The 17,079-nt window shown below is 37.5% G+C and overlaps 2 protein-coding genes across 5 annotated transcripts; one reads left to right on the forward strand and one right to left on the reverse strand.

Annotated features, from left to right (window-relative positions):
- Positions 1 to 3,592: 3,592 nt before the first annotated feature.
- LOC123765022 (putative peptidyl-tRNA hydrolase PTRHD1) lies at positions 3,593 to 6,836 on the reverse strand. 4 transcript variants are annotated; one of them, XM_069333437.1, is made up of 3 exons: positions 6,743 to 6,836; positions 5,640 to 5,837; positions 3,593 to 4,098 (listed from the first exon to the last, which is right to left on the reverse strand). In XM_069333437.1, the coding sequence occupies exons 2-3, from the start codon at positions 5,823 to 5,825 to the stop codon at positions 3,877 to 3,879; spliced, it is 408 nt and encodes a 135-aa protein (XP_069189538.1). In that variant the 5' UTR covers positions 5,826 to 5,837; positions 6,743 to 6,836; the 3' UTR covers positions 3,593 to 3,876. The 4 variants fall into 4 exon arrangements, with proteins under 4 accessions (XP_069189538.1, XP_045609328.1, XP_045609330.1 ...); XM_045753372.2 differs by having other exon boundaries at positions 6,705 to 6,776; XM_045753374.2 differs by lacking the exon at positions 6,743 to 6,836 and adding an exon at positions 6,673 to 6,707.
- Positions 6,837 to 11,046: 4,210 nt separating this feature from the next.
- LOC123765024 (zinc transporter 86D) lies at positions 11,047 to 16,859 on the forward strand. Its single transcript, XM_045753379.2, is given in 3 exon segments — positions 11,047 to 11,326; positions 15,181 to 16,090; positions 16,092 to 16,859. Coding segments are annotated over 2 exon segments (1,083 nt in total). The 5' UTR covers positions 11,047 to 11,326; positions 15,181 to 15,548; the 3' UTR covers positions 16,633 to 16,859.
- The last annotated feature ends 220 nt before the right edge of the window (positions 16,860 to 17,079 follow it).

Below are 17,079 nucleotides of genomic sequence, written 5' to 3' on the forward strand. Positions count from 1 at the left end.
AGACGCTGAGATGTAAGTTTTGTCCTAACCACACACTCAGACCTTGATAAAGCACCCAGGCGAGAGTGAAAGACTTGTTGTCACTTCCTTATATAAATTTTACAAGTTTGGGTTTTTATCCTAAATTCATTCATTCAGCGCTTATCAAAGGTCGTAGTCCTAAGAGCCCAGGTTCGATTCCTGGCTGAGGCAAAATAACATATATTCATTCATTCATTCATTCAGCACTGATCAATGGGTCGTAGTTCAAATCCTGGCCGATGCAGAAACAAATGGGCAAGGTTTCCTTACCTGATGCCCCTGTTCACCTAGCAGTAAAAACGTACCCAGGAGTTATCTGTTATATGGGCTGCATCCTGGAGATGTGTGTGAAAGAAATACAGTATATGAACTTGTTCACATATTTGTGAGCGACCTTTTTGTAACTTCACTCGCTCATAAATAAGCGAGCGAAGTTCAGCAATGACCTTATTTTGAAATTTTCCCACGATGCTTCCATGCCTGTTAACTGCCTCCAGAAAGTATTTTGTAATTCATCTCTCATCCAAGTTTAAGTTCAAGTATGTTTATTGAGACAAGAAAAAGAATACATCTCTAAGGGATAGAGTAGCTTAGGCTATTTCTACCCCCACCATTCCTTGTTATTGATGTATTAAATATGACAGAAAATGTTAGATCACTGAATCTAGCACGAATCATCTCTGTGTTCCTTATGTTCTTCACTTGCAAAGAAAGTTGAAAAATTAACTCTCTAAAATTCATCTCCACAGGGATAAAAAAAATTCCCTGTGAAATCCTTGTAAATGTTTTTTATATTATTTACTCAGCCTAGTTACCTGTTCAAGTAGTGCTTATAGTAACGATGAGGACCATTGTACATATATTGACATAAAGACAATTAGAAAGTAGAAATCATTACTACTGAATTTGGCCAAACTGGAAAAGCTTTTGATATAACTGTGAATTGTACCAAATTCTACTAATTGCCCATTACGTCTACAGTATATATGTACGATGGTCCACATACCGGGTAGTTACAAAAAGTATTCTCTAAACAGGAGGATGGGTTGTATTTAATATACATTTTCTGTACCTATTAATTAACCACTGTATTATGTTTATGTATGTTTTTAAATAAAATTATTATTATTAATATTCACATAAAATTATTATATCATATTATGATTACAGTATTATGAGCCAGTGAGAAGTGCGAGTAAGTGAGCAAGACCAGTGAGGGATCGAGAGATTCAATGTGTAAGCCAGTGATATATTTTTAATTTGTTTTAAGACAGAAAGGTGTATATTAGGGACTAATGTGGGATGGAGATATGCTGATAAGGAATACTTGTCTGAATATAGTATTAAAAGCATCTTTCTTAATAGGAAAAGCATCATACACAATAAGGTATGACCTGCAAGGTCATACTACTTGTGAGAGAGTAAATTGCAGTAAGTTGACATGTAGCTGCCACAGCCCAACATTATGTGCCAGGGCCGGGGTAAACAAGGTGGCATTCCAAGCCCCAAATGTCTCATTCCTAAGAAAAACCTGAAAAATTGACCAAACTTCATGCCAGTCCACCAATTGCGAATTGGCAGAAAGTAATCGAATCACAACCAAGATGGAGAAGCGGATCCAACATCAAAAGTATTCTGATCCATCTCCAAAGTATGGTCCCAGTCCTGGAGGATGAACCGAAGGAGAACCTTGCACCAAAGCTAGCATAAGATGAGACCATGGAAATCTGTGAAGAGCAGGCAAAATCGACACACTGAATGATATGCCAAAATGCATTTGAGGAAAAGAATCAAATTCAAACTGTGACTGAGGATAAGATAGTACAGAGGACAAAATCTCCAGGGTCAAGAACCAAAAGCCAAGAAGTCAAAAAGAAACTTTTCCTCCCAAGAGACAAATAACAGAAGATGGCCATGGGAGAGCACCACACTCTTAAAAGAGAATGCAACCGCACTTCAGGAAGATCCAAAGGCTCAAAAACAATAGCCAAACACAAGAGTCGCCACAGAAATTTCTGTCATAATTATCTCTGCCACAAGCTCAAATGGGGCAATCCCAGAGGACTGAAACTCCCAAATCCAACAGAAGATGAGACTCCAAAGGCCAAGAACACTTCCAAGCCCTAGGCACCAGTACTTGGCATATGTATACCTGAGCATTCTCTCCATCTTCCTGTGAAACAGTGGGGGTTCAAACTTTGTTTCAGGCCCAAGCCTGAAACAGAGCTATATAGTCCTTATTCATTAGTTTTTCTTTAATAGATTTTATACTTTTTTATTTGTGGGTTTGCCAAACTTAAAATTACTTACATCCGTGGTACAATGAGCTCCTAGACTAGTATTTTCCCAATTTGTACATGGCATGATATTTGAAATGTTGCCTCAGCACTGTATACAAAAATGGGATGGCCAATGTATTTACAAGTATTACACCCAAAAGGAAATATATTGTGATACTAATTGCTAAGAGAAAGGGAGCTTATTATGACAGTAAATAGAGGCATCTTTAAAAATGTGATTGTAGCGAGTTCAAGGTGACAAAGATAGTGATGTAGTGAAAAATAAAGAAAAGCTTTTTAAATTCTTTGCCAAAACCGAGGCAAAGGAATAGTAAGAAAGGTGTGTCTTGAAGGTAAGGCAGACATTGAGTACAGCAAGCCTCAAGTGATGTTTTGATGAAGCAATGTGGCAGTGATACAGGCAGAAGTGAAACCAATAGAAAATACCAGTGATACAGTAGTTGCTCATGAAAGATTAAAAAATTTCAAGCCAAAATGAACATTATTGACAGGTGCATGTAAGTACAGCACCATATTCAGAGGGGTGGCTTAGGAGCTTTAAAATTGATCATACTAAACAGGAAAAGATAATTTCCAAGCATGTCTCGCAGCACAATTATTACTGACACTAATATAGTACATTGTACTCTTGCTTGAAATGTCACATGCCACCATGCTCCGCCCATTGCAACTGGAGTTCTGTTACATATGGAGTTTACTGGAAGCACAGTACAGTACTGTACTGTATTGTGGGAAATGTACCCCCTTTAAATTATTTCCATGTTTACATGCATATTATTACCCCACAAAGTGATCTGCCAAACATTATGAAATTGCTTATCATGCTTAACTTATTTACATATTTTTTCATTGAGTTTCTAGTTATTGTTGCTCATATTTAGTTCTGATTCATTCTTCCTTGTACCATCATTATACAGAGGGAAGTAATATGACAAAATATGAGGACAGAAAAAAAGGAACAGTACCCAACCTTTTGAACCAAAGAGGATAGAATGCTGACCTTACAAGAAGCTATACTTATCAGTCCAACAGGATGGACTATCACATCAATATGTAGAGATTAGAAATTTGGTGAAACTAGATTTTTTATCCTAAATTTATTTTTATTTCTAATAGTACAAGAATGTGTATGCAATACGGTATAGCTCTTCCTATACTGGGCCAACTCTGAAGAAATGTTTGGCACAGAGATAAATTGTGACAGTCATTTGCTACTAAGGAAAATCCAGGAGTCTATACTTTAACTTTGCAATGGGAAAATGACACAAAAGTAAAATGATCCATAATATATTGCTTGCAAAATTTTAAATAACACATTGGTTGTAAAATCTAAGATGCTTTTATTAGTTTAACTTAGCTAGCAAGCTCCTACATGACAGGAAGTGATATGTTAAATACGCAGTACAATACTAACATTTTATCACTCTCACTCAACTCCTAATAAAAAAAAAGTGTTCCAAAAACACATCACGTGAAAAACATAAACTAACAGTATAAATTTTCTCACTGAGAATACAAAGGCAATATAAATATCTAGAACATAATATTTTTACAACTAGTTGGTTGTGTTTTCCCTGGAACTGGATGGGTTGTCCATCATAAATAATTTTAGCTTTTTAAATAATCTGCTAACCTCCTCCTTGGGATATGGCTTTGTCACTAGACATGTTGGGGTATCTTCAGGCTGCTCAATCCATAGCTTGTGATCAATGGCGGCTTCATTCAATTTCTCTGATAGGTTACGTAGTTTTGTTTCATTATCAATTCCCAGTACAACCTGTCATAAGCAAACAAGTGTAATAATACCATATTTCAGAAGATATATAATCTAACAGACTTTGTCAAGGAAAAAAAAGTGTTCAAAAGGGTGACACTGAGTAAAATGAGACTTATGTCCCAAGACTACTGCTTAATACTTATATTAAACTACATCACTCTCAAGACCACAATCATCATCCTGAATTGCCTGGACAGGACAGCACAATGATCACACGCACCAGCGATTATAGGTGGTTCCGTATACTTGAGAATGTGTTCACTCAGAAGCTGACACCAGTAATTAACATACAAGTGAATTCGACTTCAAACATACAGTTGTTTGATGCCCCTCTAATGATCGACAGAGAAGATAACAGACCCAGTAGACGACTAATTGATGGAGTTAGGCAACAATCACCTCACCCCATTCTTTGGCACTCTCTATGATTTAGGTAGTTAGATGAATCATAAGGTGAGGTGAATCCACACGTATAATTGTCTGTGCTTCTGCATGTAAGCTTTGTGCAAAAGTAATTCACTATTCTTGAAGATGTCACATCGCTGACAAAACGTTCAACAATAAAATGGAAAAATTAAGTGATCTAGTGATTAAAAGGAATCTATTTAACATCTGGGACTATATTAATTTAAGTGAACTGGAATTTTTTATTGCATATGACTTGCTTAACTTATGCATTACTTTACAAACTTCTTAGTTGAAAAATGATAAAAATTCATAATTTAATTTGATTAGGAAATATTATACTGTTTAAGTTACTGTACATAAATGTAATTCACTTTTATCTAAATGTACTGTTTAAAAAACTAGTTGAACATGGAAATTAAATTTAAGATCATACATTAATATTTATTTACATACTATAACTATAAACATGCTGCTACTGAATTTGCTACTAAAAATTTAAGGTGAGAAGGTGCACACGTTAAAGAATAGGATAAAGAATAGGAAATACTGGTATGAGCGGATGAAAATAGATTCTGAAGAGTAATCCAAAATATGCTAAAATATGAAAAAATAAAAATACTGTACAGTAGCAGTAATATCTATAAAGATATAGAATCAGTAGACATATAAAGTGATGTGTATATAGTACCATCAATGAGCATAGATGGAATGGCATGTTTAAAGAAACATTAGTGGGAATAGATGGAATAGTGTGTATATCCATAACATTAGTGGACATACATGGTATGGGTGTAGATGGAGTAGTATAAAAAAATAAGGAATGTGTATATGTATGAAAAGGTAGGAGTTTATGAGATGATGTAGTAGTTACATAGTTTCAATACCACTTCAGAAGGCAAAAGAAGGTATGTACAGTATCCAAAAATTACAAAAAGTATGTTTTTGAGATTACTGGTAAGATGCACAAATGCATAAATAAACTACATAAAAATATATATATAAAATCCCCCATTAACTGAGGAAAAAGAATTAACAAAAGTACAAAACTAAATTAAATTGTTAATGTTACAAAAAAGTCTAATAACAATTAAACCCCTCAAATGAACCTCATTAAAGACACTGTCAGTTCAAACCTTATGCATGTTGTCTAAGTCAGCCAGGTATCTTTGCATATTTTTATCTTCGTGGTAAAGATGGGCAACTGCAGTAGAGGCATGACAGGCCTGAGCAATGACAGCACCTACAGGCCATGCTAGCGAGGTCATAAGGTCTGTGCGTACCACAACATACTGAACAAGTCCAAGTGTGGCTCCTGACATGGCCTCTTGCACCTGTACATATCATCAAATATATTAGTTAAATTAAAAACAATAATTATTCCTATTATTACTTAAGTCTCAGACATTAGAAAGTAAGCAATTATCAAAAGAAGGCACCAAGCTGGGAATTCTTCGTTGCAGTGCTTGACATTAAGGTATTTTCAGTAAGACAAATTAAAGCTGCTCTAGCTAAAAATCTTGCCGTCTAAAAAATATCCAAATATGGTTGCCTCCAGTGAGAAAATGTCAGATGAAACTGTCGTCTCTGATCAGAATTGATATATAATAATGCTTGGCTATTAGAGAATAGATCAGTTAAGGATAAGCAATAAATAGATTAACAATAGTCAGTCTTAACAAATATTATCTGATAGCTGATGGCTCAGATGAATGCCAAAGATAAACATTAAATATTACAAACTCAGTACAAGTTATTATACAAAATAAAAATCTTCTCAAACTCAGGAAATACTGCCAGAATATTAACTGAAGATTTAGATGGAAAACTCTCAAGATTTAATTAACAAAGAAATTAAATTAATTTGTTTGTAAGCATTATATTTTCAGTAAAGATACACTCTTGGGAATACAATTATTTTTTCCAAGATGTGCTTTACAACAACAACAGATGTGCATTGCTTTTCAATAATGCAAACTGTATTTTGTGCCTATCAATTAGCAGGCCTATGTACTATCCTTACAGGCTACTCATGCCCGTGCCACCTCTTGGGTGGCTTAATCTTCATCAATTTTATGTACTATCAATGTTGCTGGCTTGCTTTATGCGTTATGCGTCCATAACGCATAAGCCAACAACATAATTTTCATGTTATATCATTCACATCACCGGTAAATGACAATGTATTTTCGGCCACAGACCTGCTTCAAAACGTCAACACAAGAGGTCGGTTACACACCTGAACCTGTGCGGTGGCGGCACCCAGCTGGCCAGGGGAGTACTATACACTACAGTATTGCATTTTATATTTATTTATATATATATATATACCAGAGTTCTTACAATTCATGCAAAGCCACTAGCACGCATAGCGTTTCTGGCATGTCCTTAGTCCTACTGTATTTTTTCTCCCCAAATGCGACCCGCCAAATCGTTTAGGTATCCATTCACTACTGGGTGAACGGAGGCTACAGTTAAGGATTGGTGCCCAGTCAATCCTCCCCGGCCAGGATACGAACCCGGGCCAAAGTGCCGGGGGAGTACGTTACCACTGCGCCACGGGGACATTACACAAGGACACTGTAACGGTTCTATTGTTACGTAAAGTATGGTGACAAATAAACACAGACACTAAGATACTATATATATATTTGGTCGAATATACAGAAGTACACAGGTGATACTTTGGTGTGAGTTGAGCGCACTGAGCGTCGGTACAGTATCTCGCAAGTGTCTGCTCTAGACCACACTTGAAAGTAGACTAGTTAATGTTCGCTACACCGCTGCTTATATTGCTCGGGCATCTCACCGTGTTGCCCGGGCAACGCCTCACCTCATTCATCTCCAAAGGTTGACAGGAACATTAACACTATATTTGGAGCGAGTATATTATTGGGATAATCTACTCGCTACAGAACTCCCCCTCCCAGGGGATGAAAGGAAAAATACTTGATCAAGGAACTTAGCTGGTCGGCGAATTGTACGCCCTGCTCGCGTTACATAACCATCAAAGTTAACTTCCTCCTCTTCGCTGATGTCATCTAACTGGGGTCGTAGGGTGGGAGGTCGCACAGGATCGTCCGTCGTCGCAGGATCAGGTTGTGGTGCGGCTGGTAACTGGGGTTGTAGGGTGGGAGGTCGTACAGGATCGTCCGTTGTCGTAGGTGGCGATGCTGCTGGTAACTGTGGTCGAAAAAGTGAACTGCGTAGTCGGCGGATGTGTCTCTGGATTTAGCAGTGTCGCAGACGTTGAGACGAAGCCTGGAGCAGAGCAGAGAGCTGAGTGAGGCCGGAGTCGTGGAGCTCTATGTGGGAGAGCGTGGCGGCTCGATTGAGAATTGTGAGTGTCTGAACTCGGGGAGCGAGAGCGTGGCGGCTCGATGCGGTCGTAGTCTGCTGTCTGCTCTGTGTTGAAGCTGTAGCGTCTTGGGTTGATTAGGACTGTACACGCCGAGTACTACATTGTTGACTGTGGAAATTGTAGTCTGGTACCAATAAAAGATGTAGGCAGCGTGTGGACAAGCTCGGTGTAGCAGGAGAGAAGAATGTGCATAATTGTTGCGTCCTTGGGTCGCTGGTGGAGCATTTAGATTCGGGGCGGATGGGCTCGGGCACCAGGACATTTAGGAGGTAATGTAGGTACGTAGTTAGGACAACGAGGTAATCACTGCTAGAGGTGAATTGTCCTGGAGGCGACGAAGAGTCGGAAACGCAAGCTGTAAGTCCTGTACTGCGCAAAGTGCTTGAGTCAGCAGAGTATCAGAATGCAGTGAACGTGTAGATGAATCTGACGAAAGAGCAGCTTTCGTGGGCGCCCCTGTAGAGCAAGCAGTGCCCTGGCAGCGACGGAGAGTCGGCAGGACAGGCTGTAGATCACACATCATGTAGTTACTGATGAGGCTGCCAGATGAGTGAGTAGTGATCGTGGAGCAGCAAGCCGTAGTAGATGAAAATGCAGAGACGATCGCGATGAAAATCATAGCTGTGGCAAGGGTGTTGGCAACGTTCCATGACAGGTGGCTGCAGTCCACAGCAAGCAGCAGCAGTGGAGGTCCAGTGAGAGTCCATGTTGTATGCTGGAAACCTGGTAGATAAATCCATGACGAAGATCTAGTTTGTGACTAGGTGTTCTTTTTCACTCACTGGGTCACCAATGTAACGGTTCTATTGTTACGTAAAGTATGGTGACAAATAAACACAGACACTAAGATACTATATATATATTTGGTCGAATATACAGAAGTACACAGGTGATACTTTGGTGTGAGTTGAGCGCACTGAGCGTCGGTACAGTATCTCGCAAGTGTCTGCTCTAGACCACACTTGAAAGTAGACTAGTTAATGTTCGCTACACCGCTGCTTATATTGCTCGGGCATCTCACCGTGTTGCCATTATAGAATATTGTACATTATCTTAATGTTAAATTTAACAGTGTAGATCAAAAGTTAGCTATAAGTTCATTTAATAGTCCCATCTCACAGGATGGTTAGTTATACACGGAATCAGGGGAGAAAATACCAGCCTCAATACAAAAACAAATAAACTCTGACTGAGAACATGAAATGTAAGGCTGATCTATTGGCCCCACTAGAAAAATCTGGGTATAGCACAAGAAAAATTCTTCCAATATTCCTGAGTGTATGAAATAATTACTGAGCTCAAAGTACCTCATAGTCTTATACCACATGGTCTGAAGTCACTTATAACAGGGCAATCACAGATATAGTGTTGGATCAGTTCTTGTTCACATAGTTTACAATTGGAATGTTCACCATTGGGGGATTCATTATCTGCAGCCACCTGCCATGATGATGATGATTTGATTTATAAATTATACATAAGAACTTGTTGCAGTAGTTAATTATAGTAGATACATAAATTATATATTATTTAAAACCACTGTAATACAGCAACAATTTAGAGCATAACAAAATAATTTAATTAACTTATTTTAGCAGTCCAAATAGGGGTGCACCACAAATTTGTCACCAATATTGGAAGATATTCTTGAACTGTACCAAGATTTTGTACACGCATAGCACGCATAGCGTTTCGGTCAAGTCCTTAATTCTAATTTTCACACACACCCACATATCCCTAGGAAGCAGCCCGTAGCAGCTGTCTAACTCCCAGGTACCTATTTACTGCTAGGTGAACAGGAGCATCAGGGTACAAGAAACTGCCCATTTGTTTGCGCTTCTACCGGGGATCGAACCTCGACCCTTAGGACTACGAATGCCGAGCACTGTCCACTCAGCCGTCAGGCCCTCTGGAGGACAATAAAGTGTCATGGGCTTTGCAGGTATGTACAAATAGCAATCTTATGTAATCTCTCATACCCATTGTACCTTCTTGCAAATAAATAATTATTACAATATATCAGCATCGTATTTCATGTTCTCTCATGGCTCCATATATGACTAACCATCTTGTGAGATAGGGATATTAGATGAACTTATAGCTAGTTTTTGATCTACACTTTGTAATCTTTCATGTAGAATAGGGTAGTAGCACATTATTGTGCATACCTAAGCTTGTTAATAACAAAAAATCCATGAAGTCAAAGACTAGCTTAATTTTTCCTAGAGTTGGGTTGGCTTTTTTTTTCACTGTAGCTCCCACTTGTTGAGTAGCTTTCAATGACTGGTGGATTCTGATTCCTAAGCCCTTTCTTTATCAATCTGCTACATGGTACTGTTGGTGATTTGATAATTGTGGAAGGTTTGTGGAGAGGGTTGTCCTCGTGGTTGTGGGGGGGCGGGGGTTTGGAGAGGAAGGTGGAAGAAAGGGGAGGATACTGAGGTTGGGGGAAGGGAGTGAGTGGGTGGGTGGAAGCGAGATGTTATGGAGTGGGAGATAGGGAAATTGAATTGAAATTGAAATAAGTTTATTGAGGTAAAATACACACAAAGGGATGAGGTAGCTCAAGCTATTCTCACCCCGTTCAGTACATCGTGTAAGGAGACAGGGAAGGGAAGTGTGTGTGGAGACAGGGAAGGGTGGTGTGCAGAAACGGGGAAGCTTTTTACCAAAATAGTACTTCGATTATTTCAAAAGACAGATGTAAAAAACTTCTCAAGAATAATAATGGGGTGCTTTTGACAAGTCACCGGCTTTCTAACCCAGTCGGGACGACTATTATAGAGAGTGGTCCTCGGGTATATATAAATTCAATTCATACGTAGATCCTGAATTTACCTGATGACACCGTCTCATATATACAGTAGACAGAAAGTAATATATGACATGTAGGCGACCAGTTTATCCCAAACACACAAAACCGAAGCTTACGAAAACCTATTTTCGTGCTAATTGGGACTTTTTTTTCCCCCTGAGACTGAGCTGTCAAATTACCCGCGGTCGCTTATTTCTTTAGAGAGAACCTTTGTATTTTATTTAATAAAAACGCATTAAGAAAAATATTAGTTGAAAACTTGGATTATAGAAAGTAGAAAACTTCTTATAAATTATAAACTTATAGATTTAAACCCTCCCAAATAATTATAGTTAGGTAGAGATCAATCAGTGTGAGGAATGCTCACCTGACCCTAGAGTACAGTTTGTGTACATCATCACCAGTGTCGCTGGGGAAGTACGCTGCTCTCCACCTCATGTCCTTCTGTTAAATAACCGGGCGCTCACCTAGGCCCTTTCTCAGGTGTAGGCGCAACAGGGAAGAGACTTGTGGAGGGCGTAGTGGCCAGATACCCTTGTAGTAGTGCCTAGGAGGGCGCGAGATGGATAGAGGAGGCGGTGAGTGACCCAGATCTGCTGTGCCCACACGGAACCCACTACTCCAGATGGGATCCTGGAAGCCTCTTGGTACGTCAGTTTCTTCACCTGTTCTGAGATCAGTTAATTTTATTTTATTTTTTTGGGGGATTGTGTGCTTGGATCTTGTATTGAGTAAAGACAAAGATAGTATGGATCAACAGCTGCTGAGAATGTTGACCCTTAACATTATGTTGAGGAAATTTCATGTCTTTATCCACACTGGAGGCTAGTCAAAGATGGCACGAACCCTATAAGTTTGATATAATCTGTGCCATCACAACTATTAGCAATCCTGCTTTTGCATTGTGCTTCGGGAACAAATATTTATCTGAAGTAATGTTGCATTGCCTAACATTATATTGTATACAAACTGTACAGCAGCTTTTAGACCTTTGTCAATATAGCACATTGGCCCATTGACCTGTCTTCACAGTTTATAGCACCCCATTGATCTGCGTATGATGTGTAATGATTTTCTTGGTTACCATGTATATTGTATTGCAAAGACAGCTTGTACAATAATGCAAATTTATGATATCTATGTTTGTATATATCATGTGTGATGTGAAATGAGTTTGGCTTGCACCAGGTTTTACACCTCGCTTGTGACTATCAGTAAAAATGTGCTCTCTTTTTAACGTACATTTGAGTATTTTACTGTACTATCTTATAAAAACAAGACCATAAGAAGTAAGTCACCATAGTGGGCCTGTTGATCCATTCTGGGTAGTGCTCATCTAGATTCAACTGATCTTACTTTTATCAAGCCTATTATTATACCATAAAACTGGGCTCATTTTATAAACTGGACGGTAGAGCGACAGTCTCGCTTCATGCAGGTCGGCATTCAATCCCTGACCGTCTAAGTAGTTGGGCACAATTCCCTTCCCCCCCCCCTACCCATCCTATTCCACATCCTTATCCTGATCCCTTCCTATGTGATATGTAGTCATAATGGCTTGGCACTTTTTCCTTATAGTTCCCTTCCTTTCTGCATATGCAGTAACTACTGTGTATAGCTCATTTTATAAGCCTTAAGACTTCAAGTACACATATTGAGGGGTTATTATTTGGGTCATACAGTACAGCATACAGTAAGCTCGTCACACTCAGTCATCACACACTAACTTGTCCTTCATTATATGATAACTGTGCAGTATACCTAAAGAATAAAGATAAGATCTGAATAACCAAGTCCAAGCATCCTAATGATCTGGAGGATGTATATAACTTTCTAATGTTTTTCCTTTCTAATTACATTAAATATTCTGTGACACTGTTTTGACTTATATGCAGCATATGAATAACATTTGAACACAATGTGTTACAAAATTTACTAGAAAGCATGACTGGTTTACACAACCTTGATATAATGGATAAATTAGGACCAAATCTGTTCTAAACTTATGAAGTTATATTATTTTTTAGCTAATTACAGGGCTGTGTTGCCAAATATTTTTCTTACCCTAAACGATTAACTACTTTACAGCTTTGAAAATATTTACATCGTTAAATAATATGCTGTATAAGCACTGTATTTGAAATATAATGTACACAAGATAAATGTAAGAAAATATGATTTTTATTAAAAGATCTTTCAAAAGAGCAGCCTTATAAATGGAATGCAAGTAGGTTTATACAATATAGTATATATATATTACAGTGCTGTATGCAATACTTACGGGTTTTCATAACGTTCTGTATGTGTAATTTTCACTTGAAATATTTTAAAGAAAAATCTTTTAATTTAATTTTTAAATGATACTACAAATTTACAATACAAATTTAGCAATGTAATCAAATTAAAACAAAACATTTGTGCTACTGTACTTTATATTATGAATGTTATTTTTGACCAACAGAGGATCAAGAACTGTCACTTGTACTAATTGAGGGACCTTCATTTGATAGATATTCATAAGTGGAATGTCCTGCCTTCAGTGCTTGATTTTGGAGTTCTTACAACAAATCTCTCTTTCATCTGTATTGTTCTTCTAACCACCTTCAGGTAATATTCTTTGGCTAGCCATAAGTGTGGATAATAAAAATATGCAATTTACTTAATGTCTTATACGAAGCATCTAAAAGAAAATCTACTTGTGTAACACACTTCTTAAAGTCTATCTTCTGTGTACTAATCGTCATTGTGAACACAAACTGCAATTTCATCTTTAGTTAGCAACCCCTGGGTCATATATCCTATAACTGTTCCATAATATTATCCAGAGTCAAGTTACCATCAGCCCCTTTAGGCTTTCAATTTGTCATTTTCAAATCTATTAGTCATATTAATCAACCTCATATACAGTATTCATCTTCTAAAGGTACAGGATTTATTATTTTATTCCTTGATCTCGGCATAGTAATTTTCTGTTCAAGCCATATCCCAGTTGTAAATTGTATCGCATATTTATTTGCATTTGAGAAGGTCCCAGTAGTACAGTCAAGTTCATTCTTGACTCGCCATTGGGAATTCTGGGTTTGAATCCCGGGCAGAACTGAAATGGTTGGGCACTTTTCCTATCATGTAATGCTCTGTTCACCTAGCAGTAAATAGGCACCGAGGAGTTAGTTAGCTTGTTGTGGGGTTACATCCTTGAGAGTCAGTAATTTGACCTTGAGGGGTACCTCAATATAAACCTAACATGTATATATACACTGAGTACATGTCCCCTGAAATGCAGCCATAGGCACACAACCATAAACCATGCAACCATAAGCACATGTTTATTTGAAAACATCTAATTGCGATGTTACAAAGGATGAGGTGTTTTAGGAAGACCATGAGGAGGCCCTTGGTACTTGTTGTGAGGATATCTAATGCATTCTCCACATTGAAGGAGTAGTTTTCAAAGGAAGTAGCTGCTCACTTGATAGTGGAGACAGCACTGTGGAGAAATGCCCGACAGACCGCTGGAACATTATCTAACACAGTGCACAGTTACAAACCCATTAAGATTTCAACTTAGATTCAACAGAGCAGAAGAAGTTGATAAACACATGGGGCAAAATCTTACTGAAGCGACCATACAAGTCATAAATATTCATACTCTGCCTACGTAAAACTGAAACAGGTAACACTTAGTGGGCTAGCCAGAGGCGTAGAGCTTCCGCAAGAATACCTCTGCCAAAAAAAAAAAAAAAAAAAAAGTGCAGATAGTGGGGTAAATTGCCAACTTGAAAGAATTCTTTGTGGTTCAGTCCCATTTATCAATAACGCAGACGCATTCGTTAGCAAGAACTAACTTGCTTTTTCTTTTCGTTGAACTCCCAAACCTGCAATTTTTTTTTTTTTTTTTTTGTCAAAACTAACCGAGTACCAGTATGAAATGATAAAATATGGAATGTGGGTATACTTACATTGAATTGTTGCAGTGTATTTAGGCACCTTTGTATAATGGATGCCATGCTATGTTCTGTGTTGGGCATTTACAAAAAATCATGTATTGATATGACAAGAGTTTCCAATTTAAAGGAGGAGATTTGGTTCATTAATATGTGACCAGTTTTGAATATATCCAAAACAAGCATACTCTGTTTGGTCAAACAAATGTGGCCACAGAGCTGTTTTTATTAGTACAGTACTATATTCTGTATTTAAATTAGAAAGTGATTATCAAAAGAAGGCACCAAGCCAGGGAGACTGTAGCTTTTTACTTAAGAATGCAGTTCTGTATATCTAACTGAGGAATAGGTTTCTGACAGACTTTTCATATTCAATGAGGCTGTGGTCTTTTGAGTACAGTATGTTGCTTTTTCTTTTTGTTAGTACAATACGTGTATGAAGATTTTTTGTCATTATCTAACAGCCATCTTGTTTGTTATATACTAGTTGCACACTTCAGTTTTTGGTGAATTGTAATACCAGCCAACACTATCTTATATTCCTACTTCTGTTTCAGGGTGTTAGTTCTTGCAGTGTGAAGGACAATGGATAGTTGGTAAGATTTCTGTACAGTACTTCTCTAGGCAAGGAACGTCTTGCTGCTGGAAAGATATAAGAACCATCAAGAAACAGTTACTTGAAAAATGCCCTAAAACTATGTTACATGTAGTCCAGTACCTGAAATGTGCCATCATGAGAATATATTTATTATTGTGACTGTTTTAAGCTATATATTGTAGTGGTGACTAAAATTTGTCATAAGTGTTCTAGTGAAAAAGTGGAAGAGGTCACAAAACATTAATATTGAACAGTACTATACTTTAATTAATAGTGTTAATCTTGAATCCAGAAACTACATTAGTGTGACCACCCAAAACTGGCAAAATGTTGCCCATTACTATTGATGTGGAGGACACTAAGCTAACTCCTCAAGTTAGCAAGACTAAAATCAAGGATTTACTCGGGAGTGTGGTCAGACTGATCCTTTCAGACTCTGACTCTCGCAATCTATTCTTGTTCCTTTTGCTAAATTTAACTTTTGGCTTTGTGGAGCTCTTTTATGGAATAATGACAAACAGCCTGGGTCTTATATCTGATGCCTTCCATATGTTTTTTGACTGCTCGGGATTGATGGTTGGTCTGGCAGCCAAGGTTATAACCAAGTGGAGAGCTAATGATAAATTTACCTATGGGTATGTCAGGGCTGAGATCCTTGGGGGATTTATCAATGGACTCCTCCTATTATTTGTGTCATTTTTTATATTTGCAGAATCTGTTGAACGTTTAATAGAACCTCCCGAAGTGAAACATGAGCGATTATTTGTTGTATCTGTACTTGGCTTCTTTGTTAATATTATTGGTATATTTGCATTCCAACATGGTGGACATGGACACAGTCATGGTGGCGGATCTCATGGACACAGTCACTGATGGAGGATCTCATGGACATTCACATGAAGACCATGGACATGGCCACTCACATAATGGACATGCACAACATGGTCACTCGCATGGGGGAGGTGGAGGCTCTCATATCATGCAAGGGGTGTACCTTCATATTTTAGCGGACACGCTGGGATCAGTCGGTGTTATAGTGTCATCTGTCCTTATGTATTTATTTGGCTGGTTGATAGCAGACCCAATTTGCTCCTTGTTTATTGCTGTTCTCATTCTAGTCAGTGTTCTCGACCTTCTGAAAAATTCAGTAGACATTCTGATGCAGCGACAGCCCAAGGAGTTGGATAATGTGCTGTCTGGGTGTTACTATAAAATTAGTGCTCTGCCAGGAGTGTTCAGTGTTCAGGAGCCACACTTTTGGACACTTTGCACTGGGCAGTATGTTGGGAACTTAAAGCTAGAAGTTTCACCTGCTGCTGATCCACGGTATGTTATTCAGCAGACTCGTGCAATTTTTTATTCCGTGGGTGTGACACAAATGTATGTCCAATTAGATTATTCAACTATGTAGTGAATATAAAAAAATATAATATATTATTGTGTAGTATTAAGAATGTGTCTGGGAGAATTATGGTTGTTTTATATGAAGTTATTGCTGATCCAAATGGTATTTAGGTCTCAAAGTGTTGTAATGAGAAAAGCTTTTTGTACAAATACCGGTAATTAAAGTAATTAGGCCACTGATTTAATAGTTCAGAAGAGTACTTGTATAATTTCATTTAGCCACACATATATATATATATAATATATATATATATATATAATATATATATATATATAATATATATATATATATATATAATATATATATATATTATATATATATTATATATATATATATATATATATATATATATATATATATATATATATATATAATATATATATAATATATATATATATAATATATATATAATATATATATAATATATATATATATAATATATATATATATAAT

This window comes from Procambarus clarkii, chromosome 29, assembly GCF_040958095.1.
Source record: "Procambarus clarkii isolate CNS0578487 chromosome 29, FALCON_Pclarkii_2.0, whole genome shotgun sequence".
Lineage (NCBI taxonomy): Eukaryota > Metazoa > Arthropoda > Malacostraca > Decapoda > Cambaridae > Procambarus > Procambarus clarkii.